This window comes from Oncorhynchus keta, chromosome 27, assembly GCF_023373465.1.
Source record: "Oncorhynchus keta strain PuntledgeMale-10-30-2019 chromosome 27, Oket_V2, whole genome shotgun sequence".
NCBI classification, from domain to species: domain Eukaryota; kingdom Metazoa; phylum Chordata; class Actinopteri; order Salmoniformes; family Salmonidae; genus Oncorhynchus; species Oncorhynchus keta.
Genome location: NC_068447.1, coordinates 8114505 through 8142255, shown reverse-complemented (window position 1 = coordinate 8142255; position 27751 = coordinate 8114505). Strand labels below are relative to the sequence as shown.

The 27751-nt window shown below is 41.0% G+C and overlaps 2 protein-coding genes and 1 long non-coding RNA gene across 7 annotated transcripts in view; 2 read left to right on the top strand and 1 right to left on the bottom strand.

Moving 5' to 3' along the window:
- The window catches only part of LOC118360252 (monocarboxylate transporter 5-like), a 55724-nt gene extending 45501 nt beyond the window's left edge, over window positions 1–10223 (top strand). For both annotated transcript variants that reach the window (XM_052481468.1, XM_052481469.1), the window contains 2 exons: window positions 2802–2895; window positions 7772–10223. In XM_052481468.1, coding sequence (XP_052337428.1) covers window positions 2802–2895; window positions 7772–7998 — 321 coding nt within the window. In that variant the 3' untranslated portion in view covers window positions 7999–10223. The remainder of the gene's footprint in view (window positions 1–2801; window positions 2896–7771) is intronic.
- Window positions 10224–16044: 5821 nt separating this feature from the next.
- Window positions 16045–25570, bottom strand: LOC127912407 (uncharacterized). The gene is made up of 3 exons (XR_008082319.1): window positions 23219–25570; window positions 22784–23082; window positions 16045–16978 (listed from the first exon to the last, which is right to left on the bottom strand). It is a non-coding gene; the product is annotated as an uncharacterized LOC127912407 (long non-coding RNA).
- On the top strand, window positions 25454–27392 carry LOC127912406 (neurofilament heavy polypeptide-like). 4 transcript variants are annotated; one of them, XM_052481466.1, is made up of 5 exons: window positions 25454–25595; window positions 25632–25883; window positions 25944–26231; window positions 26685–26900; window positions 26995–27392. In XM_052481466.1, the coding sequence occupies exons 1-5, from the start codon at window positions 25469–25471 to the stop codon at window positions 27300–27302; spliced, it is 1191 nt and encodes a 396-aa protein (XP_052337426.1). In that variant the 5' UTR covers window positions 25454–25468; the 3' UTR covers window positions 27303–27392. The 4 variants fall into 4 exon arrangements, 3 of the variants coding, with proteins under 3 accessions (XP_052337426.1, XP_052337427.1, XP_052337425.1); XM_052481467.1 differs by lacking the exon at window positions 25944–26231; XM_052481465.1 differs by lacking the exon at window positions 25944–26231 and having other exon boundaries at window positions 26397–26900.
- The last annotated feature ends 359 nt before the right edge of the window (window positions 27393–27751 follow it).

Sequence of the window (27751 nt, the reverse complement as noted above, 5' to 3'; positions counted from 1 at the left end):
GGCTGGAAAGGGTTAAAGTCGGGTTCACAGAAGATTAAGAAAACTTTCCATTAAAACAACAAGAACACATTAGTAATGTTCAAAGAACATTCTAAGAATGTTATTCTGAAACATAAATTCCGTTCTCAGCGTCAACAAAGCTCTCTCTTTCCTCCATCTTGTTAAACAACAAGAACACATTAGTAATGTTCAAAGAACATTCTAAGAATGTTATTCTGAAACATAAATTCCGTTCTCAGCGTCAACAAAGCTCTCTCTTTCCTCCATCTTGTTAAACAACAAGAACACATTAGTAATGTTCAAAGAACATTCTAAGAATGTTATTCTGAAACATAAATTCCGTTCTCAGCGTCAACAAAGCTCTCTCTTTCCTCCATCTTGTTAAGTGTGTTCAGGTGTGTTGGCGATGCCCACTAATTGGCCACACCTGATCTTAATGAGTGCTTGTTTCTTTTTAAATGGGGTCTGTTTGAGAATACTAAAATGAACAGTTTTGTTTGAGTTAAAAGAAACATGGTCTCCTAGCTTCATCCTGTTGGCGTGGTGGACTAATTCCATGGATAAAGAACAGAACATCATAGGTTCAAATCTCACTGATGTGTGTCACAATACAAAATAAATGTGTTTGCATTATTAATGCCCAAGCAAGGTCATTTCCATGTGGCCTATGCTTGGAGTCCAAAAGAGTTAACCCAAACTAGCAGTGTTATTAAAAGTCTTACTGCAACATGTTCTCAGAATGTTATTTAATTACCTTCAAACAACCTAGAATTTCCATTCTCAGAACGTTAATAAAACCTTTCAGGGAACCATAGTAAAATGTTCTCAGAACCTCCCTGCAATTTAAAAATGTACGTTCCTAGAACAGGCTAAATTTTCACATCCGTTCTAAGAACGTTTGAAAGACTTTCAGTTTTACCGATCAGGAAACTTATGGCTTCATTCCCAGAACCAATGGAACCAAGTGTGCTTGCTGGGAACCATGTTAAGTTTGGCATTGATGTCTTAAAAATAAGCAAACTATTAACCATTAACTTTTTAGACTATGTAACGCTAATGCTTAAAATAATCATCAAAAATCATCTTCTCATGGACTAAAAGTCAGATTCAAGCCAAAAGTGGTATTTGGACTCATCATAATTATCCCTAAAGAGTTTGATAAAATAACATTGATGCTTTCGAAAGAAGACCACACTATACCTGTAGATACTAATGAGCACATACATGAGCACAAAAATGCTCAAAAATACTTAAAATACCTTCTTCTCACTAACCATAGGACCAAATGACAACAAATGTGGAAAGATATCAAAGATCCCAAATGTGGAAAGACACCAAAGATACCATTGTACATGTCTCAACTTACTTTGAAAAAAGCTAAGGGATTGTTTAAAAGAGGATATTACATGTCCATTTAAACCACTGTAAATCCACTCCACAGTGGCCTATCAACTTGACACTTGTCGTCGCTATCATGGATGTCCCAAATATGACCCACACTGCATTTCGTTAAGATATCTCAAAAAACAAGGAAACTATTAACAACATTCGTGTAACGCTAACGCTCAAAATCATCTACAATCATCTCCTCCTCATGAACCATGTGTCAGATTCACTCCAAGTTTAGCATTTAGACTCTAATGGGAAAAATGGTTGCTGCATTAAAATAAATGTCCGTTATTGTACATTTTAGATGCAAGTTAGCACGTGTGCTAATGCTAAAAATACTTTCAAAATGTTGTTCTCGTGAACTATAAAGCAGATTGATTCCAGATTTGTTATATAGACTCAATGGATTAGCCTCTAATGAATTTGAGAATGATTAGTCGCTGCACTCAAAGTCAGCCAAACTACACCACTAGGCGTCACCATAACACACCAGGGCTATAAGAACTGAACCCTTGGTTGTGTGAATTTCGAATTCATACCTCTGAGTCAATACATGTTAGAATCACACTTTGGTAGTGATTACAGCTGTGAGTCTTTCTGGGTAAGTCTCTAAGAGCTTTGCACACCTGGATTGTACAATATTTGCCCAATTTCTTTTTTTAAATTTTTTTAAATGTTCAAGCTCTGTCAAGTTGATTGTTGATCATTGCTAGACAGCCATTTCTTGCCATAGGTTTTCAAGCTGATTTAAGTCACAATTGTAACTCGGCCACTCAGTAACACTATTATTGCATACAGAGTGAGTCCATGCCACTTATTATGTGACTTGTTTTTATAATTGTTTTACCTGCTGAGTCAATCCCCACCTTCCGGAGACACCTGAAACCCCACCTCTTTAAGGAATACCTAGGATAGGATAAGTAATCCTTCTCACCCCCCTTTTAAGATTTAGATGCACTATTGTAAAGTGACTGTTCCACTGGATGTCATAAGGTGAATGCACCAATTTGTAAGTCGCTCTGGATAAGAGCGTCTGCTAAATGACTTAAATGTAAATGTTAAATGTCTGAACTTATTTAGGCCATAACAAAGGGGCTGAATACTTATTGAGTCAAGACATTTAAGCTTTTCATTTAAAAAAAATTCTAAAAATTCTAAACATGTCTATAAAAATAATTCCGCTTTGACATTATAGGGTATTGTGTGTAGACCAGTGAGACACAATTTCAAATGAATCCATTTTAAATTCAGTCTGTAACACAACAAAATGTGGATGATGTCAAGGAGTGTGAATACTTTCTGAAGGCACTGTACTAAACCTGGGTTTGTGTTCCTACCTAGATAGTTTGGTAACAAACACTAGTTCGTTTTTGACTGGTGGTGTAATGTTTCTTTGTTAATTCTTTCCTCAGGTGGATCTGGTAGGGCAAGAGAAACTCAACAACTCCATGGGATTTTCTATGTTCTTCGTAGGCCTCGGCTGTCTGACAGGACCTCCTCTCGCAGGTGAGGGAGTGTTACACACAAGAAAGACACGTGTGCACGTGACAATAAAAACGTGGAACTTGAAACACACGCATTGCATGCATGCACATGCGCGCACACACACACACACACACACACACACACACACACACACACACACACACACACACACACACACACACACACACACACAATGACAGATGAGTGATTTATTTTTCTCACTTGTAGTGTGTGTGTGTGTGTGTGTGTGTGTGTGTGTGTGTGTGTGTGTGTGTGTGTGTGTGTGTGTGTGTGTGTGTGTGTGTGTGTGTGTGTGTGTGTGTGTGTACGTGCGTGCGTGCGTGTGTGTGTACGTGCGTGTGTGTGTGTGTGTGTGACCACAGCTGTTCTTAACTAACTGGTGAAGTTTGAGTAGATTAGCTAACATGTGTGTTCATGTTTCGAAAACAGAAACAGCCAGGTGAAAATCAACCTATAGTTAGCCGTTTGTGGGTTGATTGACAGAAATGCATAGCGATCAGCCCTTCTAGGCAAGCTAAGCCATAGAATAACATTGTCGGGCCTCCCGAGTGGCGCAGTGGTCTAAGGCACTGCATCGCAGTTGCTAGCTGTGTCACTAGAAATCCTGGTTCGAGTCCAGGTTCTGTTGCATCCAGCCACGACCGGGAGACCCTGAGGGCAGCGCACAATTGGCCCAGCATTGTCTGAGTTAAGGGAGTGTTTGGCCGGCAGGGATGTCTCTGTCCCATCGCGCTCTTGCGACTCCTGTGGTGGACCGGATGCATAACACGGTCGCCGGTGTGTTTACTCCGACACGTTGTTGTTGTTGTCCTCTCCCGGGTTAAGCAGGGATTGTGTCAAGAAGCAGTGCGGCTTGGTTGGATCGTGTTTCAGAGGACGCATATCTCTCCATACGGGTAGTTGTAACTACAAATTGGGGAGAATTAGGGGTAAAAAGTTTTTAAAAACAAAGTTGTGTTCATTTCATTTTTCCCGCATGAAAAAAATACTATAAAACACTGTAGTGTTTTTGCAGACTAAAGTCATATTTACTGTAGTATACTTAAGCAATAAGACCCAAGGGGGTGTGGTATATGGCCAATATACCACATCTAAGGACTGTTCTTATGCACGACGCAACACAGAGTGCCTGGACCCAGCCCTTAGCCGTGGTATATTGTGCATATACCACACCCCCTCTTAGAAATTAGAAATACTGGGGGGAAAGAAGACTGACTAACATGGTTTAAAACCCTCCCACATTAAAAAAGAAGACCCAGACCCAGAGAAGACCCCTGTAGTATATTTTCATGTGGGTTGTAAGGCCAGCTAAGTCTTACTTGATTTCAGTCCAGACTGTTTTGACTGTTCACATTGGCCATTTGTTTGGGTTTACAATCTGTTTTCAATCGCCAGAACAAGTTTGTGCTTCAAATGTTCTAAAAAAATTAAAAAAAGGTCACGTTTACACCTAAGGGCCCGTATTCGTGAGTAGGAGTGTTGATCTAGGATCAGGTCCCCTCTATCCATGGTCCTTCTGTGGCTCAGTTGGTAGAGCATGGCGCTTGTAACGCCAGGATAGTGGGTTCGATTCCCGGGACCACCCATATGTAGAATGTATGCACACATGACTGTAAGTCGCTTTGAATAAAAGCGTCAGCTAAATGGCATATATTATTATTATATTTATTATTAATCTTATTGATTATGATCTAAATAAACTCAACTAGATCAGCACTCTTACTCTGAGATGCTTTGTGAATATGAGCCCATGTTAGTAGGTTGTTCTGGGTTACGCAATGCCCACACCAGCCAAGACATTATCTAAGAAGGGCTTTCCTCTCTTTCGCTGCCATTGATAAACTGGTATTTCATCATCTAAACTAGTCTAAATGTACAATAACAAAAGTCAAAAGTGATTTTATTTGTACTATTTTCTACATTGTAGAATAATAGTGAAGACATCAAAACTATGAAATAACACATATGCAATCATGTAGTAACCAAAAAAGTGTTAAACAAATCATTATATTTGAGATTCTTCAAAGTAGCCACCCTTTTGCCTTGATGACAGCTTTGCACACTCTTGGCATTCTCTCAACCAGCTTCATTTTTACAATTCATTTAGTCTACTAGATATATATGGCAAACTAAAATAAGTTCAAAACACCTTCACATCTTTGAACTGTGATCTATGAACACTGGTGTTCCTATTTCCAGAAGAAGAAAAAAACACTGCATTCCCCTAACTGCTGACTTTTGACTTCAATCTGTAGGAGAGGGGTAAGGGGCTTGTAAGCAAGCATTTCACGGTAAGGTCTGCATGGGACAAATAATATTTGATTTGATTTGAGGTACTATTTGAACTTCCAAGTTTCAAAATATATTCGCCACGTACACAGGATACAACTTGTGTAAAACAGTACAGTGAATTTCTTAACTCCAGAGCTTTTTCCCCAATAATGCAGTGTTAATAATATAGATAGTAATAGAAAGTATAATAAAACATTAAAGTAATAATAAAAACTACACAGGAAGTTACGACGACACGATTGACACAGAGAGAAGGGGGGGTTGGTTTGGTGGGAGAGGTGGGAGGGTCTCCCACTTTGTCAGGCTGTCCTGAGAACTGAGAGGGGATCTGTATTCCAGGGTCTGAGAGGAGATCTGCATTCCAGGGTCATTGGGGTCCGGAAATAGCATGCTGCTGTGTTTGCCATTCATGCTGCTAGTCCTGCAGGATGAATTCAACTCACCATGACCTGGCACCATGACCTGGCACCCCCCCCTTCCCTCCCCACGACCAGCTAGCTATGTTAGCTGTGTTAGCGTTCCCCCTCCCCCTCCAGCTTTATATGACGTGGCGCAGCGGTCTAAGGCACTGTATCTCAATGCTAGATGTGTCACTACAGACCCTGGTTCGATCCTGGGATGTATCACAACCGGCCGTGATCGGGAGTCCCATAGGGCGGCGCACAATTGGCCCAACGTCGTCCGGATTTAGGGGAGGGTTTGGCCGGGGTAGTCTTCATTGTAAATAATAATTTGTTCTTAACTGACTTGCTTAGGGGTAAACAAACATATATACAGACTGTGTGTTATCTATCCAATTCCTGCTGGAATGGGCTAGCCCTAGCTGTTCTCTTCCCTTCAGGCTGGTAACCTGAAGAGCCATAACGATGAACTACAGATCTAACATGGCCAAAAATAGAGCTTACTTATTCAGGACGTGATGTACCATGTCTCCATCTGTTCCATTCAGATATTACCACCACTTTTAGATTATATCGTGGGTCCTTAAATTTAGAGTAGCCTCGTGTAGAATGTATTTCAGTGGTTTAGAACCCCCCCATGTATTGTTCAGTTGGCATAATGATTAAAAGAGTGCCGTTAACTCTGACATATATCGTCATGTGGGGCAGCAGCGTAGCCTAGTGGTTAGAGCGTTGGACTAGTAACCGGAAGGTTGTGAGTTCAAACCCCCGAGCTGACAATCTGTCGTTCTGCCCCTGAACAGGCAGTTAACCCACTGTTCCCAGGCCGTCATTGAAAATAAGAATATGTCCTTAACTGACTTGCCTGGTTAAATAAAGGTAAAAAAATAAAAAATAAATAAATAAAATGTGAGTAGTATGCTGTTATTGAATGACGTTACTAACGTGCTCCCTTTGCTGTGGTGTCTTCTTTCATTATAACGTGTGGTGTCGGGGGATGTCAATTTCTCTCTGGTATTGCTGACGTTATTAATGTGTTTGTAAAAAAATAATCTAAAATGAGGATTATGTGTTGTATATTGAGGAGCAGGCCACAGTATGTGTTGTATATTGAGGAGCAGGCCACAGTATGTGTTGTATATTGAGGAGCAGGCCACAGTATGTTGTATATTGAGGAGCAGGCCACAGTATGTGTTGTATATTGAGGAGCAGGCCACAGTATGTTGTATATTGAGGAGCAGGCCACAGTATGTGTTGTATATTGAGGAGCAGGCCACAGTATGTGTTGTATATTGAGGAGCAGGCCACAGTATGTTGTATATTGAGGAGCAGGCTATTGTATATTGAAGAGCAGGCCACAGGCTGTTGTATATTGAGGAGCAGGCTGTTGTATATTGAGGAGCAGGCTGTTGTATATTGAGGAGCAGGCTGTTGTATATTGAGGAGCAGGCTGTTGTATATTGAGGAGCAGGCCAAAGGCTGTTGTATAGGCTGTTGTATATTGAGGAGCAGGCCAAAGGCTGTTGTATATTGAGGAGTAGGCTGTTGTATATTGAGGAGCAGGCTGTTGTATATTGAGGAGCAGGCCACAGTATGTTGTATATTGAGGAGCAGGCTGCTGTATATTGAGGAGCAGGCCAAAGGCTGTTGTATATTGAGGTATGTTGTATATTGAGGAGCAGGCCAAAGGCTGTTGTATATTGAGGAGCAGGCCACAGTATGTTGTATATTGAGGAGCAGGCTGTTGTATATTGAGGAGCAGGCTGTTGTATATTGAGGAGCAGGCCAAAGGCTGTTGTATATTGAGGAGCAGGCCACAGTATGTTGTATATTGAGGAGCAGGCTGTTGTATATTGAGGAGCAGGCCAAAGGCTGTTATATATTGAGGAGCAGGCCACAGTATGTGTTGTATATTGAGGAGCAGGCCAAAGGCTGTTATATATTGAGGAGCAGGCCAAAGGCTGTTGTATATTGAGGAGCAGGCCAAAGGCTGTTGTATATTTAGGAGCAGGCTGTTGAATATTGAGGAGTAATGATTCTTCTGTGTCCGTTGTTTCTCTCATTGAGGAGTGATGTTATTGGCCTCCTCCCTTCGCGGTGGTGTCTTCTGTCCTTTTAATGTGGATGTCCATTTCTCTCTTTTCATTGAATGACTTGTCTTCCCTTTGTCTTCCATCCTCTAGGTTTCCTGTATGACTACACACAGACCTACGACTGCTCCTTCTACCTAGCGGGGGTGTGTTACCTGCTCTCCTCTGTCTCTCTCTTCCTGGAGCCCGTGGCGAGGAGGTGGCAGAGCAGAAAGAGGAGACGCGAGGCCCGAGATGTAGACACCAGCCGGAAGACTAACGGCTGCTTCTGCCCTGAGCTTCCTGTCCTAAAGAACAGCAACAACAATGGCGTCGTCTAGAAGGTAGTTTCACCCCAGCTAGCACATTTGGTTCCTTGGAAGTTCGTATGCAAAATAACCATAGGGCAATCACCATGCCTTAACAATCACTACGGGAGCAGTATGCTAGCTGGGGGACATTACCATACTCTCCTTCATTAAGCCTGGAATCATGTAGATGGAGGGAGGACAGGGTTGGCTTCCTGTTCCTAATATATGTCATTTAGCAGACACTTGATAATTATTCAAAGTGACTTACAGTAAAGTGAGTACAGACATTTTGGGGATTTGTGATCCCAGCGGGTATCGAACTTGCGACCTTGGCATTACTAGCACCATTGCTCTTACTGAGACACACGTAACCATGTAGAGGGAGGGAGAGCAGAGCTGGCTGCTTCCCCTTTCTCTCTCCTTCCTTAAAACAAGCATGTGCCAACTGTGCCAGTTACCCAGCTTTTGGGTGGACTGAAATGACCCTGCTGCTTTGGCGAAAGCCAAGGAATACCCAACTGACTGTCTGACTGACTGTCTGACTGAGGAGAAAGCCAAGGAATACCCAACTGACTGACTGTCTGACTGAGGAGAAAGCCAAGGAATACCCAACTGACTGACTGTCTGACTGAGGAGAAAGCCAGGAATACCCAACTGACGGACTGTCCGACTGAGGAGAAAGCCAAGGAATACCCAACTGACTGACTGTCCGACTGAGGAGAAAGCCAAGGAATACCCAACTGACTGACTGTCTGACTGAGGAGAAAGCCAAGGAATACCCAACTGATTGACTGTCTGACTGAGGAGAAAGCCAAGGAATACCCAACTGACTGTCTGACTGAGGAGAAAGCCAAGGAATACCCAACTGACTGTCTGACTGAGGAGAAAGCCAAGGAATACCCAACTGACTGTCTGACTGACTGTCTGACTGACTGTCTGACTGAGGAGAAAGCCAAGGAATACCCAACTGACTGTCTGACTGAGGAGAAAGCCAAAGAATACCCAACTGACTGTCTGACTGACTGTCTGACTGAGGAGAAAGCCAATGAATACCCAACTGATTGTCTGACTGACTGTCTGACTGAGGAGAAAGCCAAGGAATACCCAACTGACTGTCTGGCTGACTGACTGTCTGAGGAGAAAGCCAAGGAATACCCAACTGACTGACTGTCTGACAGAGGAGAAAGCCAAGGAATACCCAACTGACTGACTGAGGAGAAAGCCAAGGAATACCCAACTGACTGTCTGACTGACTGTCTGACTGAGGAGAAAGCCAAGGAATACCCAACTGACTGTCTGACTGACTGTCTGACTGAGGAGAAAGCCAAGGAATACCCAACTGACTGTCTGACTGAGGAGAAAGCCAAGGAATACCCAACTGACTGTCTGACTGAGGAGAAAGCCAAGGAATACCCAACTGACTGTCTGACTGAGGAGAAAGCCAAGGAATACCCAACTGACTGACTGACTGAGGAGAAATTATTATGACCACAGCAATGTTACTGTAATAGCTTAAAAATGGTTGTAGATATAACGAAGACTTTTCATTCAGTCCATAAAGACAGGCAGAAAACGGAGAATCCTGTTTTGTAACTTTTTGAATACGAGACAAATGTACACTTATTCTGCTAGGCCACATGTTATCCCTCATGTTCTCATGGCATCGCCTGACGCCTGCTACACAAATCTCATTGTAGTGTGGACTAATGTGGCTGGAACACTTGACGTCATTTTTCTGAGGAATTGAACAACACAACAAACTTCTGACACGACACAACCACCATTGTCTACACAATCACATCCTATATTCATCAGAAACGGTACACTTCTGTGTTAAATACAGTAGAACGTACAGTATAACGTACAGTACACCCACGAATGAGTCTTGGGTTCCGTCCCAAATGACACCGTATTCCCTATATAGTGCACTACTTTTAACCAGGGCCCACAGGGGTCCCATGGGGGCTGGTCAAAAATAGTGCACTATATAGGGAATATAGAGTGTTTTTTGGGGGGGCACGCAGGGCCCTGTACACAGAAAAATGTTGAGATCATGTTATATATGATATGGGTTACTGTATGTACCATATAGATGATGCACCATATGTCTGGTATTATACAGTTCATTCAGAAAGTATTCACACCCTTTTGACTTTTTACACATTTTGTGGAATTAAAATTAATTTTATTGTCCCTTTTCTTTTGTCAATGATCAAATGTGAAAGTGGAAGAAGAAATAAATACATAGATACATATTCAACCCCCTTGAGTCAATACATGTTAGAATCACCTTTGGCAACGATTACAGCTGTGGGTGATTTCGGGTAAGTCTCAGAGAGACTTTTTGCAAAACTTCAAGCTCTGGTTGTTGATCATTGCTAGACAGCCATTTTCAAGTCTTGCCATAGATTTTCAAGCTGATTTAAGTCAAAACTGTAACTTGGCCACTCAGAAATATTCAATGTTGTCTTGGTAAGTAACTACAAAGTATATTTGGCCTTGTGTTTTAGGTTATTGCCCTGCTGAAAGGTGAATTTGTCTCCCACTGTCTATTGCCCTGCTGAAAGGTGAATTTTTCTCCCACTGTCTGGTGGAAAGCAGACTGAACCAGGTTTTCCTTTAGGATATTGCCTTTGCTTAGCTATATTAAATGTATTTTTATCCTAAAAAACTCCTTAGTCCTTGCCGATGACAAGCATACCCATAACATGATGCAACCACCACCATGCTTGAAAATATGTAGATTGTAACTCAGTGTTGTGTTGGATTTGCCCCAAACATAACACTTTTGCCCCAAACACATAACACATAACACACAGTTCATGTCTTTGCCACATTTCTTGCAGTTTTACTTTAGTACCTTATCGCAAACAGGATCCATGTTTTGAAATATTTATATTCTGTACATGCTTCCTTCTTTTCACTCTGTCATTAGGCTAGTATTGTCGAGTAACCAAAATGTTGTTGATCCATCCTCAGTTTTCTCCTATCCCAGCTATTAAACTCTTTAAAACTCTGTTATCACCAAATTATCACCATTGGCCTCATGGTGAAATCCCTGTTACCTTCCTACAGTATCCGGCAACTGAGTAAGGAAGGACGCCTGCGTCTTTGTAGTGACTGGGTGTATTGATACACCATCCAAAGCGCAATTGATAACTTCAGCATGCTTGAAGGGACATTCATGGTTGGCTTTTTATTTTAATTATCTACCAATAGGTGCCCTTCTTTGCGAGGAAATGGAAAACCTCCCTCGTCTTTATGGTTCTGTGTTTGAAATTCCCTGCTTGAATGAAGGACCTTACAGATAATTGTATGTGTGGGATACAGAGATGAGCTAGTCATTTTTTTTAAATCATGTTAAAACACCATTATTGCACAGAGTAACTCCATGCAACTTATTACGTGACTTATTAAGCAAATCTTTACTCCTGAACTTGTTTAGGCATGCCATAACGAAACGGGTTGAATACTTATTCTAAAAACGACATTTCACTTTGACATTATGGGGTATTGTGTGTAGATCAGTGACACAAAATCTCAATTTAACCCATGTTAAAATTCAAGCTGTAACAATAACAAAATGTGGGAAAAGTCAAAGGGTGTGAATCCTTTCCAAAGGCATGTAAGTGTTCCCACCTAGACCATTTTCTGCCACTGTACCAAACCGTTTAGCCCATCCCACTAATCAAAGCCCAATTTCACAATACTACACAAATGTCTTAATGAACAATGTTCACATAATATCACCAAGGGTTGCAGTCAATCAGACCCAAAAATAATAGTTTGGGAATCGTACCGCTGCGCCACGCAATATACTGAACCGCTGCACCACGCAATATACTGAACCGCTGCACCACGCAATATACTGAACCGCTGCACCACGCTATATACTGAACCACTGCACCATGCAATATACTGAACCACTGCACCATGCAATATACTGAACCACTGCACCATGCAATATACTGAACCACTGCACCACGCAATATACTGAACCGCTGCACCACGCAATATACTGAACCGCTGCACCACGCAATATACTGAACCACTGCACCACGCAATATACTGAACCACTGCACCATGCAATATACTGAACCACTGCACCATGCAATATACTGAACCACTGCACCATGCAATATACTGAACCACTGCACCACGCAATATACTGAACCACTGCACCATGCAATATACTGAACCACTGCACCATGCAATATACTGAACCACTGCACCTGCACCATGCAATATATGCAATATACTACTGAACCACTGCACCATGCAATATACTGAACTGCACCACAATATACTGAACCGATGCACCACGCAATATACTGAACCACTGCACCATGCAATATACTGAACCACTGCACCATGCAATATACTGAACCACTGCACCACGCAATATACTGAACCACTGCACCACGCAATATACTGAACCACTGCACCACGCAATATACTGAACCACTGCACCACGCAATATACTGAACCACTGCACCATGCAATTTACTTAACTGCAACACCATGCAATATACTGAACTGCTGCACCACGCAATATGCTGAACCGCTGCGCCATGCAATATACTGAACCACTGCACCACGCAATATACTGAACCACTGCACCATGCAATATACTGAACCACTGCACTGCAATATACTGAACCGCTGCGCCGTGCAATATACTGAACCGCTGCGCCATGCAATATACTGAACCGCTGCACCATGCAATATACTGAACCACTGCACCATGCAATATACTGAACCACTGCACCATGCAATATACTGAACCACTGCACCACTGAACCGCAATATACTGAACCACTGCACCACCGCAATATACTGAACCACTGCACCACGCAATATACTGAACCACTGCACCATGCAATTTACTACTGAACCACTGCACACGCAATAACACCATGCAATATACTGAACTGCTGCACCACTGCAATATACTGAATGCGCCACGCAATATACTGAACCACTGCACCGCTATATACTAAACCTGGGCACCACGCCTGAACTGCTGCACCACGCAATATACTGAACCACTGCACCACCATGCAATATACTGAACTGCTACAACAATGGACTGCTGCACCACGATATGAACCACTCCACTGAACCACTAGCTATATACTGAAGTGACTGAACTTGCACCACGCAATATGCTGAACCGCTGCACCATGCAATATACTGAATGGCTGCACCCCTGAACGGCTGCACCATGCGATTTTGCACCACATATTTGGCTTACACTGAACCACTGCAGCAATATACTGAACCACTGCACCACGCAATATACAACAATGGACTGCTAGATATATCCACTCTTAGCAGTGCATTTGGAAAGTATTTTCACTTTTTCCACATTTTGTTACATTGCAGCCTTATTATACAATTTATTACATTGTTTTTCCCCTCAGAAATCTACACACACAACCCGATATTGACAAAGCAAAAACAGATTGAATTTACCACAGAATGCATCGGAGCTCAATTTTGATATCTCATGGCTAAGGGTCTAAATACTTATGTCAATATATATATATATATATATATATATAGATATATACATTACATTACATTACAAAATGCTCTCCAAACCTGATATATATATATTTTCTAAACCTGCTTTGTCATTATTGGGTATTGTGTGTAGATTGATGATGATGATGAAGAAATGTAATTGAATCCATTTTAAAATACGGGTGTTTACGTAAAAAAATGTGGAGAAAGTCCAGGGGTCTGAATACGTTCTGAAGACACGGTAGTTACCACAAAGCTGTTTTTGAGTCAGCAAATGTAGATCTGGGTTAGCGTTAGCATCTCTGATTCACAGGTGCTCAAACAGTATTAATGTACAGTAGTATTTCCCAATACGACACACATTCAACATCGTAAAGGTATCATATTACCATTCAACTGGATCTGGAGTTAGTTCAAAATAGTTCACTATTAGTGTAATCATGAGAGACCTATTTCGGTGTGTATGGTATACCACTGAGGGGCGATTACTTTGTACACAGACCCTAATTTAGGTTAGCCTGGTCCCAGATCGGTTACTTTGTGCCGTCTTGCCAATGTTTGGCATGCCACATGACAATCACACATAGAAGTTGTCAAGGACCAAGCTGGGTGGAAGAGTATATCACATAGGGTGAAATACCTGGGTTTACTTGGTATGTAACATGGTGGACAGCCATGCTGGTTGGTGCTGTTGTACTGTGTAAACTACTGACCAAGTGCTTTTAAAAGACAGACAGTTTATTTGCTTCGCCTGAGTACCCGTCTGTTTTTGTTGTATTGCCAATGAAGGGATAGGAAAGGGGGGGGGGATACCTCGTCAGTTGTACAACAGAATGCCTTCAACTGAAATGTGTCTTCCGCATTTAACCCAACAACTCTGAATCAGAGAGGTGCGGGGGGGCTGCCTTAATCGACATCCACATCTTTGGTGCCCGGGGTTAACCGAGTGACAAGGAGTTGGCAGATTGGCACTCAGGTTTTATTATTTGCTTATTATTGCCCAGATAATATATCTTCTTTAGATGGTACTACCCATATACCTTAGTAAGGCTGGTACAATGAGGAAATGAAATGCTGTTGAAGGCTACTTCAGGCATATGACATGGGAGAGCTATGACATGGGAGAGCTATGACATGGGAGAGCTATGACATGGGAGAACTATGACATGGGAGAGCTATGACATGGGAGAGCTATGACATGGGAGAGCTATGACATGGGAGAGCTATGACATGGGAGAACTATGACATGGGAGAACTATGACATGGGAGAGCTATTCTGCCCTACCAAGCAAAAAGGCAGTAACTGCTCATAATGTGGAACTGAGAAACATGTGTTTTATTTACCTTGCCCTTACCTGTTTTTATTTACTTCATGCAGTTACTGCTAAACATTTTCTCCAAAACACAACATGAGGCAGGATACTTGTCCACATGATTAAGCATTTATTTAATGACATTAACTCATTTTCGACCAAATGAGCAGTCACTGTCTTTTTGCTCTTTAGGGCAGTGTTCTATGGGAGTTTAGTCTGTCGTTTAAATTCTGTTATCTACAAGGTTTTATATGTTGTTCTTTTGTTACCATAGTGATTCCCCCATTCTTCACTAAATGTTCCTAAGTATATATTGTGTACTGTATGTACCTAGTTCAGTGTTTTTCCAATGAACAACAATGATACCACGAAACAGAATGTAAGCTCGTGAGATCAGGTTCGTACGAGGCTATGTTCCTGAGAAACACTGACCTGGTCCTTTGAAAATTGAGTGATAAAACATTTGTTTTTGTTTTCTACTGCCCCCTAGTGGCGCTAAAAAGCTTGAACTCAAAGAACACTTCATCAGTACCAAATCGCTCTTCCCCCTCAACTCACTCTCACAAAGCTCATCAACCTGCCTGCACAACTCTGTGTGTATCGTCTCAGCACATTCTTCCATTTACCATTATTCACATGCGGCAGCTCTGCTCGCTCCTAAAATGGATGCCAAGAGAGCCCTGTGGGTTCTGGTCAAACAGTTTTCTATATAAGGAATTGGGTTCCATTTGGGATGTGCAATTAGTGTGTTCACTTCCTGTGTGATTGAGGGCCACTGAAAGTTATGGTAAAATGTATATTTTGATGATTTAAAAGTAGATCTCTTTATTTTGTTAGTCTATTCTTTACTGTCTGAACCCAGTGTTTTTTAGGAAGGAACTGTGGTTTAAAGCAATATCCTGAAAAAGCTATTTTGTCCAACAATTGTTTTCAAGAAAACAGGAACAAATACAACCCTTAAACTCAACAAGTGCTTAAATGTCATTTTTGTAACACCTAGAAATATATTTGATATTGTATTCTGATTACAATAATTTCATGTTGGACAAGACTTTACATTTGATATATATTGGTTTCAGGTGTCATTTGATTAAGGCTTACTACATGCCTAACCAATCATATTCCTAATAGTTACTACGACTATCATCTAAACGCGTTCTTTTTGTATGCCTTTTAACTGACTGTACAATCAGCTGCAATAAAGTGACACGTGACATGGATGGTGAGGTTTGTTAAGATTCTTTTCTGCTTCTATTCAGGACACCTGGAGAAAAATAATTCTCACACAAAGAAATTGCACAAAAATTTACTTTTTTTATTAAGAATGAATGAATAATACAAAAACAAATGTATATCGGACCAATATGATAAGTAACATTTACATTCTCTTTCATCTCGTATGATATCAAATTAAATTGCTTTAAAATACAATAAATACTCGTTGGGAAATTTAAAGAGAGGGGTAAACAGGATTTGGATTGTTCAAATCAACAGCACCGAGTTTGGAAAGATTCCATTATATAGGGAGTAACACTTTGTCTGAATAGCAGTATAAAAATAAAAACTACATGTTTTACTGTCACATACACCGGATCGGCGCAGTGAAATGTGTTGTTTTACAAGGTCAGTCATAGTAGCATGGCACCCCTGGAGCAAATTAGTGTTAAGTGCCTCGGTCAAGGGAACATCGGCAGATTTTTCACCTCGTCCGCTCAGGTATTCAAACCAGCAATCTTTCGGTCATCGGCCCAACACTCTAACCACTAGGCTAACTGCCGCCCCACTTTAAAGTATTTCATTAAGCCCAGTACTTACAGTCCGAGGTGTCTTGGACGGTCCAGCGGCAAGATACTCTACAGGGAACAAGCAGAGAATATAATACAACAGAATAGATGCTTTATTGTCCATTCACATCCCTGCCAGACACACATGTAGAGAGGCACAGGGTCAGCCAGAATGCAGCGCCTTGCACATGGGCACAACGGCAGATGGTCTCGGGTCTTTACCTGCAGCCATTTTGTTTCCAGTTCAGCTCCTCATATTTTTTTTTTTACAATCGTGCCACAGGATTTGAACCCGCAACCCCTCCATCTGCCTTTATACACAATATATTTTCATCTGGAACTTACCATCTCAGCCTTGGGGCAATCTGTTGTCACATCTGTTTTGATCTAGAACAGGAAGTCATAAAACATGGTGGTTATCTCTGTAAGTGTAATGTTCAATTTGAGTAGTTTGAATGAGCCTCCCTGGAGAGTCAGATGGGTGGGTGACTATTCCATAGGTTCCAATGCACCAGGCTACATAAAAGTACTACATAATCATCCTTTCAGCCACAGAGTACTACAACTACTACTGTTAGCAGGTGCTACTACAACACAGTTACTGTTAGCAGGTGGTATTACAACACAGTAACTGTTAGCAGGTGCTACTACAACACAGTTACTGTTAGCAGGTGGTATTACAACACAGTTACTGTTAGCAGGTGCTACTACAACACAGTTACTGTTAGCAGGTGGTATTACAACACAGTTACTGTTAGCAGGTGCTTCTACAACACAGTTACTGTTAGCAGGTGGTATTACAACACAGTTACTGTTAACAGGTGGTATTACAACACAGTAACTGTTAGCAGGTGGTATTACAACACAGTTACTGTTGACAGGTAGTGGGGTTAACATGGGCCAGGAGAGAGAAGGTCCCAGAACTAGGATGTTTCTAGTGAATTTCTCCAGATTAAGGTTGTATGGTTAATTCAACATTTTCACCACCGCCTCTGTTTACAACGGTAGTGTAGGTGGTATATAGGAGGGGACACCTTCTCTCACAATACCCAGGGTTTACAAAACGTGCGGAGAATAATAGTGTCGGAGGTCACATGGTGCTGCTTGGATACGGTGGACATGTTTTGTTTGGGGAGTTTAAATTCAATACATACCTTTTTATTTAGTCTTACAGAGACTGTAACCACTTAGTTGCTTCATAAGTGTTTATATTCATGACAGTGTGGAATTGGTGAATAGACCCAGTGCTTCCTGACACTACTGTAGACCTATGGCTGTAATGTAACAAGTAGTAATATAATAAGTTGTTAGTGAATTCGATTACAGCCAATGGAGGTGGAATTAATGTTCGGTTTTATTTTAAGTTGCCTACCAGAATAGACTGAATGGATTGTAGGTGCTTGGTAAAAAGAGAGGAACCACTTATATATGGTATCCTACTTACTGTAATATAATATTGGCATCACCAGGGTCTCCTATTCCTGTCATTTGTGGGGGGCGAGTTAGAGGAATCTTAGCTGGGGCTGGGCTGAGGGCTCCGGCTCGAAATGGACAACAGCCATCAACCATTATTTTGGGGACACTCCATGATTAGATTTGGCGGAAATCCGAAATACCCGTACACTTTGTTTTCCTGGAGCTAAGGGAATTTTTTTTATTTTACCTTTATTTAACTAGGCAAGTCAGTTAAGAACAAAATCTTATTTTCAGTGACGGCTTAGGAACAGTGGGTTAACTGCCTGTTCAGGGGCAGAACGACAGATTTGTACTAGTCCGGTTACTAGTCCAACGCTCTAACCACTAGGATACCCTGCCGCCCCGAATAGGATTTATCAGAAGTCATCAAGAAACAGATTCCTGCTCTGAAAACAGTTGTGGGGCATATTGGATCTAATGATATTCTGCGTGTGAACTCTGTAAAGCTAAAAGACTATTTTCTTACAGCTCAGATATTAGCAAAACATATCATTGTCTCGGGCTCAATTTCATGTTTTAGTCGTCTTTTGGTCTCGTCACCAGTGGTTAATGTGTCTAAGGAATTGGGCATGTCCTTCGTCGTCAATTAATGACTCCTTCTGGAATAGGCCTGGCTACTTTGTGGAAGACTGAATTCATCCGGGTGAAAATGGCTCCCGGCTGTTGTCATCAAACATTGGAAAGGTTGTTGGTCAACTAAATTGATGTGAGGACAATATTAGCATTACATGTCAGTATGTTTTTACCATCTCCTCTTTGGTCATTGTGAGAGTTCCACATGTTGTATCTGAAAGTGGTGACATGCCGAATGGTGCTTAGTGGATAAATGTCATTGCTATTTTCCTAAAAGGTATAATCCAATCTTTGTTCTATTTTCCTAATAGGTATAATGTTGTTCTGAAATCTCAAAGTAAATCTGACTTGTATTGAAACTGCGTGTGATTTTAAATGCGGAAAAGCTATGACATTTTTACATATTAACATTTGTAGTTTATTACCTAAAAATGGATCATGGCAATTGATCTGGGTCTCTCAGGCAGAACCTGGTTAACTGATAAAACCCTGGACTCTGAGGTTGCTATGGATGGTTACAATGTGTTTAGGGATGATAGGAAAGGCAAAGGGGGTGGTGTTGCTATTTACACAAATACTCTTCTTTCTGTGTCTCTGTTAAAGGCGACCTCCGGTCCTAAACAATTTGAATTGTTGGCTTTAAGTCTTCAGTTGGGTTCAAACTCAAAAATAGCAGTTATAGGAATCTATCGTCAGCCCTCCACCTTGAAGTGTGTACTAAACGAACTCACTGATTTAATTGCCATTTTTACTACCCTAGAGGTGTTGATTGGTGGAGATATTAATCTTGCATGGGTAATGCAGGATGCTGACTGTTTAAATGATTTTTGTACTAATCTAAATTTGACAAAGCCTATTCGTCCAAATTTAAAAGGAATCGACTTTGACTGACCTCATATTCACCGATACTCCAGAGAAATATAATGGGAGTGGGGTATTTGCTTTGGATATTAGTGACCACTGTCCCATTGTATGTGTCAGGGATATACGGATGCCTAGATCCAAACCTCGTTTTATCAACAAGAGGAATTTTAAACATTTTAATGAAGGCCTTTTATTGTGACCTTTATTTTGGTGACTTTGATTGTATTGCATCTATACCTGACCCAGAGTTGGCTCTGAACCACTTCTCAAATGTATTGTAGATAAACATGCTCCCTTTAAAAAGCTGATCATTAAAAATAGGTATTGCCATTGGTTCAGTCCAGAGCTATCTGAAGTCATACAGAACCGAGATGCTGCCTGGGCCAAAGCTAGATCCACAGAGTCAGGCCCAGACTGGCACTTAACAAATCAGATAAATACTTAATTTCTCTTTCGCAGTCTTTCAGGCGATTGAGAAATCTGTGTGTAAAACTAATTTAAAAAGCAAATTCAGATTATTATGTTAATACACTATCTGATGTACAGGGAACCCAGCTAAATTCTGGAAAGCTGTTAAATCACTGAAGGGTTGTGTGTCCTCTTCTCTCCCCCAATAAACTAACTCAGATTCTGTCCCTATTACTAAAACATTGATATCTTTAATGCATTTAATCACCATTTTATCTCTGCAGGCTTTTTATTTGAATGTATTTCAAAGCCAGCTCTTGAAAAGTGTAGTTTGGACGTTGAGTTTGGTGTAGTGTCGTTTAGAATGATACTGAAAATGCTGGTCAGGAGTTTTATTGTTGGAAATTAATAGACAACAACAAAAAATCCACAGGTGCTTATCATTTGGAGCCTGGTCTGCTTAATTGTGCAGCACCCATTAATGCTGGCTCAGTAGCCCACATCTTTTACTTCACATTGTTATCAGGAAGTATTCCAAAAGCCTGGAAATCTGCATATGTGCTGCCACACCATAAGGGTGAGGATACAAATGATCTTGACAACTATCGCCCCATAAGGGTGAGGATACAAATGATCTTGACAACTATCGCCCCATAAGGGTGAGGATACAAATGATCTTGACAACTATCGCCCCATAAGGGTGAGGATACAAATGATCTCGACAACTATCGCCCCATAAGGGTGAGGGATACAAATGATCTTGACAACTATCACCACATTTCAAGACTAGTATTGTTTAACTGAGATTCATGAATCCTTGTTTAATGTACAACTTAGTTATTTTTATCTGATAATTGTATTTTCAATATAAACCAAATGAGGCCTGGGCAACTATCAGCCACATTTTAAGATATTGTCAATGTTTAACTAAAGATTCTGTGCTGCCTTGTTTATTGACCTGTCAAAGTTATTTTTATCTGATCATTCTGTTTTCAATAAGAAAATCAAATCAGGGTTTAGCCTGTTTATGGTTTCAGAATTATCACAGCAACTATGAACTCAGCCCATCTTTAGATGGGGTTAAATCTGAATTATCTTAGCGACAGAACTCAGCCCATCTTGTAGATGCCTTGTTTATTGAATTATCTTAGCGACAGAACTCAGCCCATCTTGATTCTGTTTTGCTGAAGAAATTATCAAGAACTCAGCCCATCTTCATAGATGGGTTTAAGTTTCAGAATTATCTTAGCGACAGAACTCAGCCCATCTTCATAGATGGGGTTAAATCTGAATTATCTTAGCGACAGAACTCAGCCCATCTTGATAGATGGGGTTAAATCTGAATTATCTTAGCGACAGAACTCAGCCCATCTTGATAGATGGGGTTAAATCTGAATTATCTTAGCGACAGAACTCAGCCCATCTTGATAGATGGGGTTAAATCTGAATTATCTTAGCGACAGAACTCAGCCCATCTTCATAGATGGGGTTAAATCTGAATTATCTTAGCGACAGAACTCAGCCCATCTTGATAGATGGGGTTAAATCTGAATTATCTTAGCGACAGAACTCAGCCCATCTTGATAGATGGGGTTAAATCTGAATTATCTTAGCGACACTACTCAGCCCATCTTGATAGATGGGGTTAAATCTGAATTATCTTAGCAACAGAACTCAGCCCATCTTGATAGATGGGGTTAAATCTGAATTATCTTAGCGACAGAACTCAGCCCATCTTGATAGATGGGGTTAAATCTGAATTATTTTGAGATTCAAAAAGATGTTCCTCACAGGGTTTGATTTTGGGTCCATTATTGTTTCCTTTTGTATATTAATGACATAGGAAACACTTAATACATGTAACATTCATCTCTATGCAGATGACACAATGTTGTATTCCTGTGCCACCTCGGTGCTGCAGGCCATTCGGGAACTTCAACATAACTTTGATTCAATTCAGAATTCACCATACAGATCTTAAATTGGTGTTAAAATACAAGTAAAACCAAGCTCATGTTCTCTAAGTCACAAAATGTTGACCCTGAGGACCTGCATATGTGCGCTACAAATGGATCCCAAATTGAGCTTGTTTCTCAATATAAGTATCTGGATGTCTGGATTGATGACAAGTTGTCCTTCGTTAAGCATATAGAAAATGTAAAAATCTGACTAAGAAGCTAAGATTGTTTGTTTTTTTTATATTGAAGAAAATTAATGCCTTAGTATTGAAAATAGGACAAAGATCAAACAACACTTCTCCCTGAACTGGATTTTGGTGATATTGTTTACATGCACGTGGCACAACCCTTGGCTGCAGTCTACCATTCAGCAATACGTTTTATAACAGAGGACAATTTTAGGACTCATCATTGTAGTCTGTATAAAAAATGTGGGATGGACCTCTCTGTCTGTAAGAAGAGAGCTGCATTCTCTTTTATTTATTTACAAAGCAATCTGACAGAAACGTCCTCTATATGTAACATCATTAATTAAGATAGGAATCAGAAGTTACCAAACCCGTTCTCAGGAATGGATAACACTAGAGATCCCTCCAGTCTCCACAGATTTGTGAAAATCTGCATTTTGTTGCACTTAATTTGTGGAACAATCTGCAGAGTTCACTGCAGTTAGTTGTGCTGTGGCCACTCAGTTTAAATTATCGATGTAGAACCTCTATGTAGTTGAATGCGATTGCTTGTATTAAATATGTTTATTTTGTTATTGTGTACTGAATGAGGTTTTTATATACATGTGTATTTTGTGTTATCATTCTGCTTTTATTGTAATGTATACAGGGCTCTCTTTGTAACAGAGCTTTGTAATCTGGGTCTTGCTGTTTAACTAAAGGTGCAATAAATCAAATATACATACCTCTGCTTCTTCCAGACTTATAATAAAGGCCAGGCAGCAGACTCCTTATTCCCCAACAGGGAGTGACAGCAACAAGCTGTCTCTCTCCATGCCATCAGTGTAGTGTAGTGGCTACCTATGGCTCTTACAGTAGTTACAGCAGCCTCCTCTGGTCCTGCAGTTCCTCCATGATCCTCTAGAGGTCATTTCTCCAGTGGCAATGTCTTTTTCCTCAGCAACAACGGCAGGTGGGATTTAATCTCTGCTATTATTGCACTTGTACTGGGGGGAGGCCGTGATGCACTCATACTGGGTAGGAGCTATAGGGGATAAATATGAAATATTTCTTCATTTGGATAAGAGGCCTTTTGGTTGAACTGTCACAAAATAAAAACAAATTAAAAATATATATATGGATCCTTTCACGACGTGGAAATGTTGAGTCAAACTACTCACTTGATCTTTTCTGCTTAAATTCCCCTTGTTCACGTGAAATGTGAAGTAGATGATGTCGGATGTTATTCTGCGGTCATCGTGGGAAACCGTAGCAGAACAAACATACTCCTGATCCTCTTTCAAGAAAAAGATTCAATCAATAAAACCACAGCGACAATAAACAATATTCCTATTCATGACAAGGGGGCGATCTTCCATCCATTCACTGCATACATGGGAGTCAAATCATAAACTGAAGAAATCTAAATTATGATGGCAACAAATAATCATTCTTCTGGGAGATGTTGACAGGTCACTTGGAAAAGGTCACAGGTCAAGGTGACTCCCTCAGCAGTGCAACAGCTTGCAGTGGTACTGTAGAGCTGCTGTGCGAGTTAAGAAACTGCACCCAAAGAGGTGCATTATGTGTGGCAGCCGGTGACAGGACCTCTGCTTGTGTAGGGAACCGTGGACAAGGCGGAGCCACAGACACACCCCAGGCTGTGGTCAACTCAAACAGACCAGCATTGTAGAGGACAACAGTGAAAGGCATGGGGGCATGCTGCAAATCCAGCCTGTGAAGACTCAAACCTTGTAGAGGACAATGAAATGAAAAGGAGCTGCTACTGTATTCCAGCTCCATTCTCCCACATACTGCACTAGTGTGTCAGCCTGCCACTGTTCCACACAGGTGAGCAGCAGGACATGGGCTGGTGGTTGAAAACCAGCAGGACACGGACACAGTGGGCACAGTGGGAGGCTCCTCCATTGATCCTGTGATTCCTGCCCCACTGTGTACTGGGTTCACCTGCTAGGGCAGTAGGACTAACACGAGGAGCCCGGCCCTGGAGGGGTAAAAAAAAAAAGGTACTGGGTTCAAAAGGTATGCTATTAATTAGCAACAACTTCTGAACAGCTCCTGTTAGCTAAACAGATTACCAACAGCTCCTAAAAAATGTGTGTATAAGAGAACACACACAGGCGATGATCAGTCTCTAACAATCAGCAAAGAGGTGTTTGGTTCACTTCTCTTGTGCAACAATTCAAAGTGATAAACCATTTCCTGTTTGGAAACACAATAGACGTGGTAGTCAGAGCAGTTCCCTCTGTTCAATTCATTTCCAGGGCAGAAACAGGTTTCCCTCAAATGAAACAATTTATTGATATTTAGAGGACTAATAAGTGCGTAAATGCACTTTCTCTTTGAGTGTTTAAACAAATTGGCAGTAAGACGAGTGTGGGAAGAGGATTTTCCATTTCTTGTCTTCCCAATGAAATCAGGTAAACAAGCACAAAGCGAGAGGGTCCTAATTATTCCACTTTAAACAACACAAAATGACACCACAACTTAAAAGCTGCCTTCTCAGTGAAAATGTAACAAATACTAAGTAGTTTCCTTCTCTTCAGAGTTTCCTGTAAAGGTTTTAAAGCCATAAAAAAAGTCCACAGGTGAGGCAGTGAACTTGGAAGAGAAATACATTTTTTTTTTCCTCAGACAATTTTGTCAACAGATAAAACTAAACCAACCTCATCTTAAAACTTCATATAGTCATATAATGGTACCAACAGTAGGCTATAAAAATATAACTGTTGGCTGACAAAGGGGAAAACTGTGGTTAAAAAATAAAAAAAATCCTACAAAATAATAGCACTACAACTTATAAAACGTACAATCCCCCCCAAAAAACTAAATGATCCGTTTATATATTGAATACCTTTTTACTTATTGATTATTAGGTTTACTGTATATAACTTGTTAGCAAATAGCATTAAAATATTGTCATATTCAGACAATCTTGGCGACAGAGCATATTGATTGAATGAAACCGGACCAACAAATAAAAGTCTGTTTTTTCGCTAGTGTAATCTTATCACACATTATAGGTCAAAGGTTATAGGTCACAACATACTACCAAGGGTCAAGTGGTGCTAAAGACAATGTACACAATAAAATCTACCCGTAGCATCTCTCTTAGTAGGCTATATGTTTGTCGCGTCATTTGCGTCATTGCATTGATGGACCCATCTATATCAGCTGGGCAAAAATCACTTCTAAATTCCTCATTCAGCCTCTCAATATGTCCAAATATTACTGGAGAGTCGCTTAAACATTAAAACACATCTGAAAACCGATTGAACACACTGTATTTAAGCTACACCACAGCCAAGTTAAGAATTTACACTCAGCAACTAAAACCCATGTATAGGTGTTTCAACCTCTGTTACACATTTTTGTCACAATCCACTTTGTAGTGTTCCATTAACCATTCCATGAACACAGGATTTTTAGGTGAAACCAAACCAGTTACACAGGGTAAAACACCAGGTGTAACCAAACCAGTTACACAGGGTAAAACACCAGGTGTAACCAAACCAGTTACACAGGGTAAAACACCAGGTGTAACCAAACCAGTTACACAGGGTAAAACACCAGGTGAAACCAAACCAGTTACACAGGGTAAAACACCAGGTGTAACCAAACCAGTTACACAGGGTAAAACACCAGGTGTAACCAAACCAGTTACACAGGGTAAAACACCAGGTGTAACCAAACCAGTTACACAGGGTAAAACACCAGGTGTAACCAAACCAGTTACACAGGGTAAAACACCAGGTGTAACCAAACCAGTTACACAGGGTAAAACACCAGGTGTAACCAAACCAGTTACACAGGGTAAAACACCAGGTGTAACACAGGGTAAAACACCAGGTGTAACCAAACCAGTTACACAGGGTAAAACACCAGGTGTAACCAAACCAGTTACACAGGGTAAAACACCAGGTGTAACCAAACCAGTTACACAGGGTAAAACACCAGGTGTAACCAAACCAGTTACACAGGGTAAAACACCAGGTGTAACCAAACCAGTTACACAGGGTAAAACACCAGGTGTAACCAAACCAGTTACACAGGGTAAAACACCAGGTGTAACCAAACCAGTTACACAGGGTAAAACACCAGGTGTAACCAAACCAGTTACACAGGGTAAAACACCAGGTGTAACCAAACCAGTTACACAGGGTAAAACACCAGGTGTAACCAAACCAGTTACACAGGGTAAAACACCAGGGTAAAACCACAGGGTAAAACACCAGGTGTAACCAAACCAGTTACACAGGGTAAAACACCAGGTGTAACTGAACCAGTTACACAGGGTAAAACACCAGGTGTAACCAGTTACACAGGGTAAAACACCAGGTGTAACCAAACCAGTTACACAGGGTAAAACACCAGGTGTAACCGAACCAGTTACACAGGGTAAAACACCAGGTGTAACCGAACCAGTTACACAGGGTAAAACACCAGGTGTAACCGAACCAGTTACACAGGGTAAAACACCAGGTGTAACCGAACCAGTTACACAGGGTAAAACACCAGGTGTAACCGAACCAGTTACACAGGGTAAAACACCAGGTGTAACCGAACCAGTTACACAGGGTAAAACACCAGGTGTAACCGAACCAGTTACACAGGGTAAAACACCAGGTGTAACCAAACCAGTTACACAGGGTAAAACACCAGGTGTAACCAAACCAGTTACACAGGGTAAAACACCAGGTGTAACCAAACCAGTTACACAGGGTAAAACACCAGGTGTAACCAAACCAGTTACACAGGGTAAAACACCAGGTGTAACCGAACCAGTTACACAGGGTAAAACACCAGGTGTAACCGAACCAGTTACACAGGGTAAAACACCAGGTGTAACCGAACCAGTTACACAGGGTAAAACACCAGGGTACACAGGGTAAAACACCAGGTATAACCGAACCAGTTACACAGGGTAAAACACCAGGTGTAACCGAACCAGTTACACAGGGTAAAACACCAGGTGTAACCAAACCAGTTACACAGGGTAAAACACCAGGTGTAACCGAACCAGTTACACAGGGTAAAACACCAGGTGTAACCAAACCAGTTACACAGGGTAAAACACCAGGTGTAACCAAACCAGTTACACAGGGTAAAACACCAGGTGTAACCAAACCAGTTACACAGGGTAAACCACCAGGTGTAACCGAACACCAGATAGCCTACCGTGCATATAGGTACATTCAGATTTCTATGTTTAGAACATGTTCATGTATCAGAGAAAGCCAGTAAGGACATATCCAAACATTAATGTCCTCAATCATTTTTTTTAGGAGAAATCCAAACGGAATGATTTATAGCCTCACCATACCAGTCAAAACAGGGCCTGATGGTATCTTTCTCAAAATGATTTATAGCCTCACCATACCAGTCAAAACAGGGCCTGATGGTATCTTTCTCAAAATTATTTATAGCCTCACCATACCAGTCAAAACAGGGCCTGATGGTATCTTTCTCAAAATGATTTATAGCCTCACCATACCAGTCAAAACAGGGCCTGATGGTATCTTTCTCAAAATGTGACATTTAGAATAAAGAAATGGTTAGTGAACAAAAGGTTTTGAGGTGACTATTTTGCTAAAAATATATAATTAACTTTAAATGACGCCAACTGATTGTAATAAGCATAAAGTAGTATAACATATACATAATACAACCAAACACTAACAGCAGAGCAAATC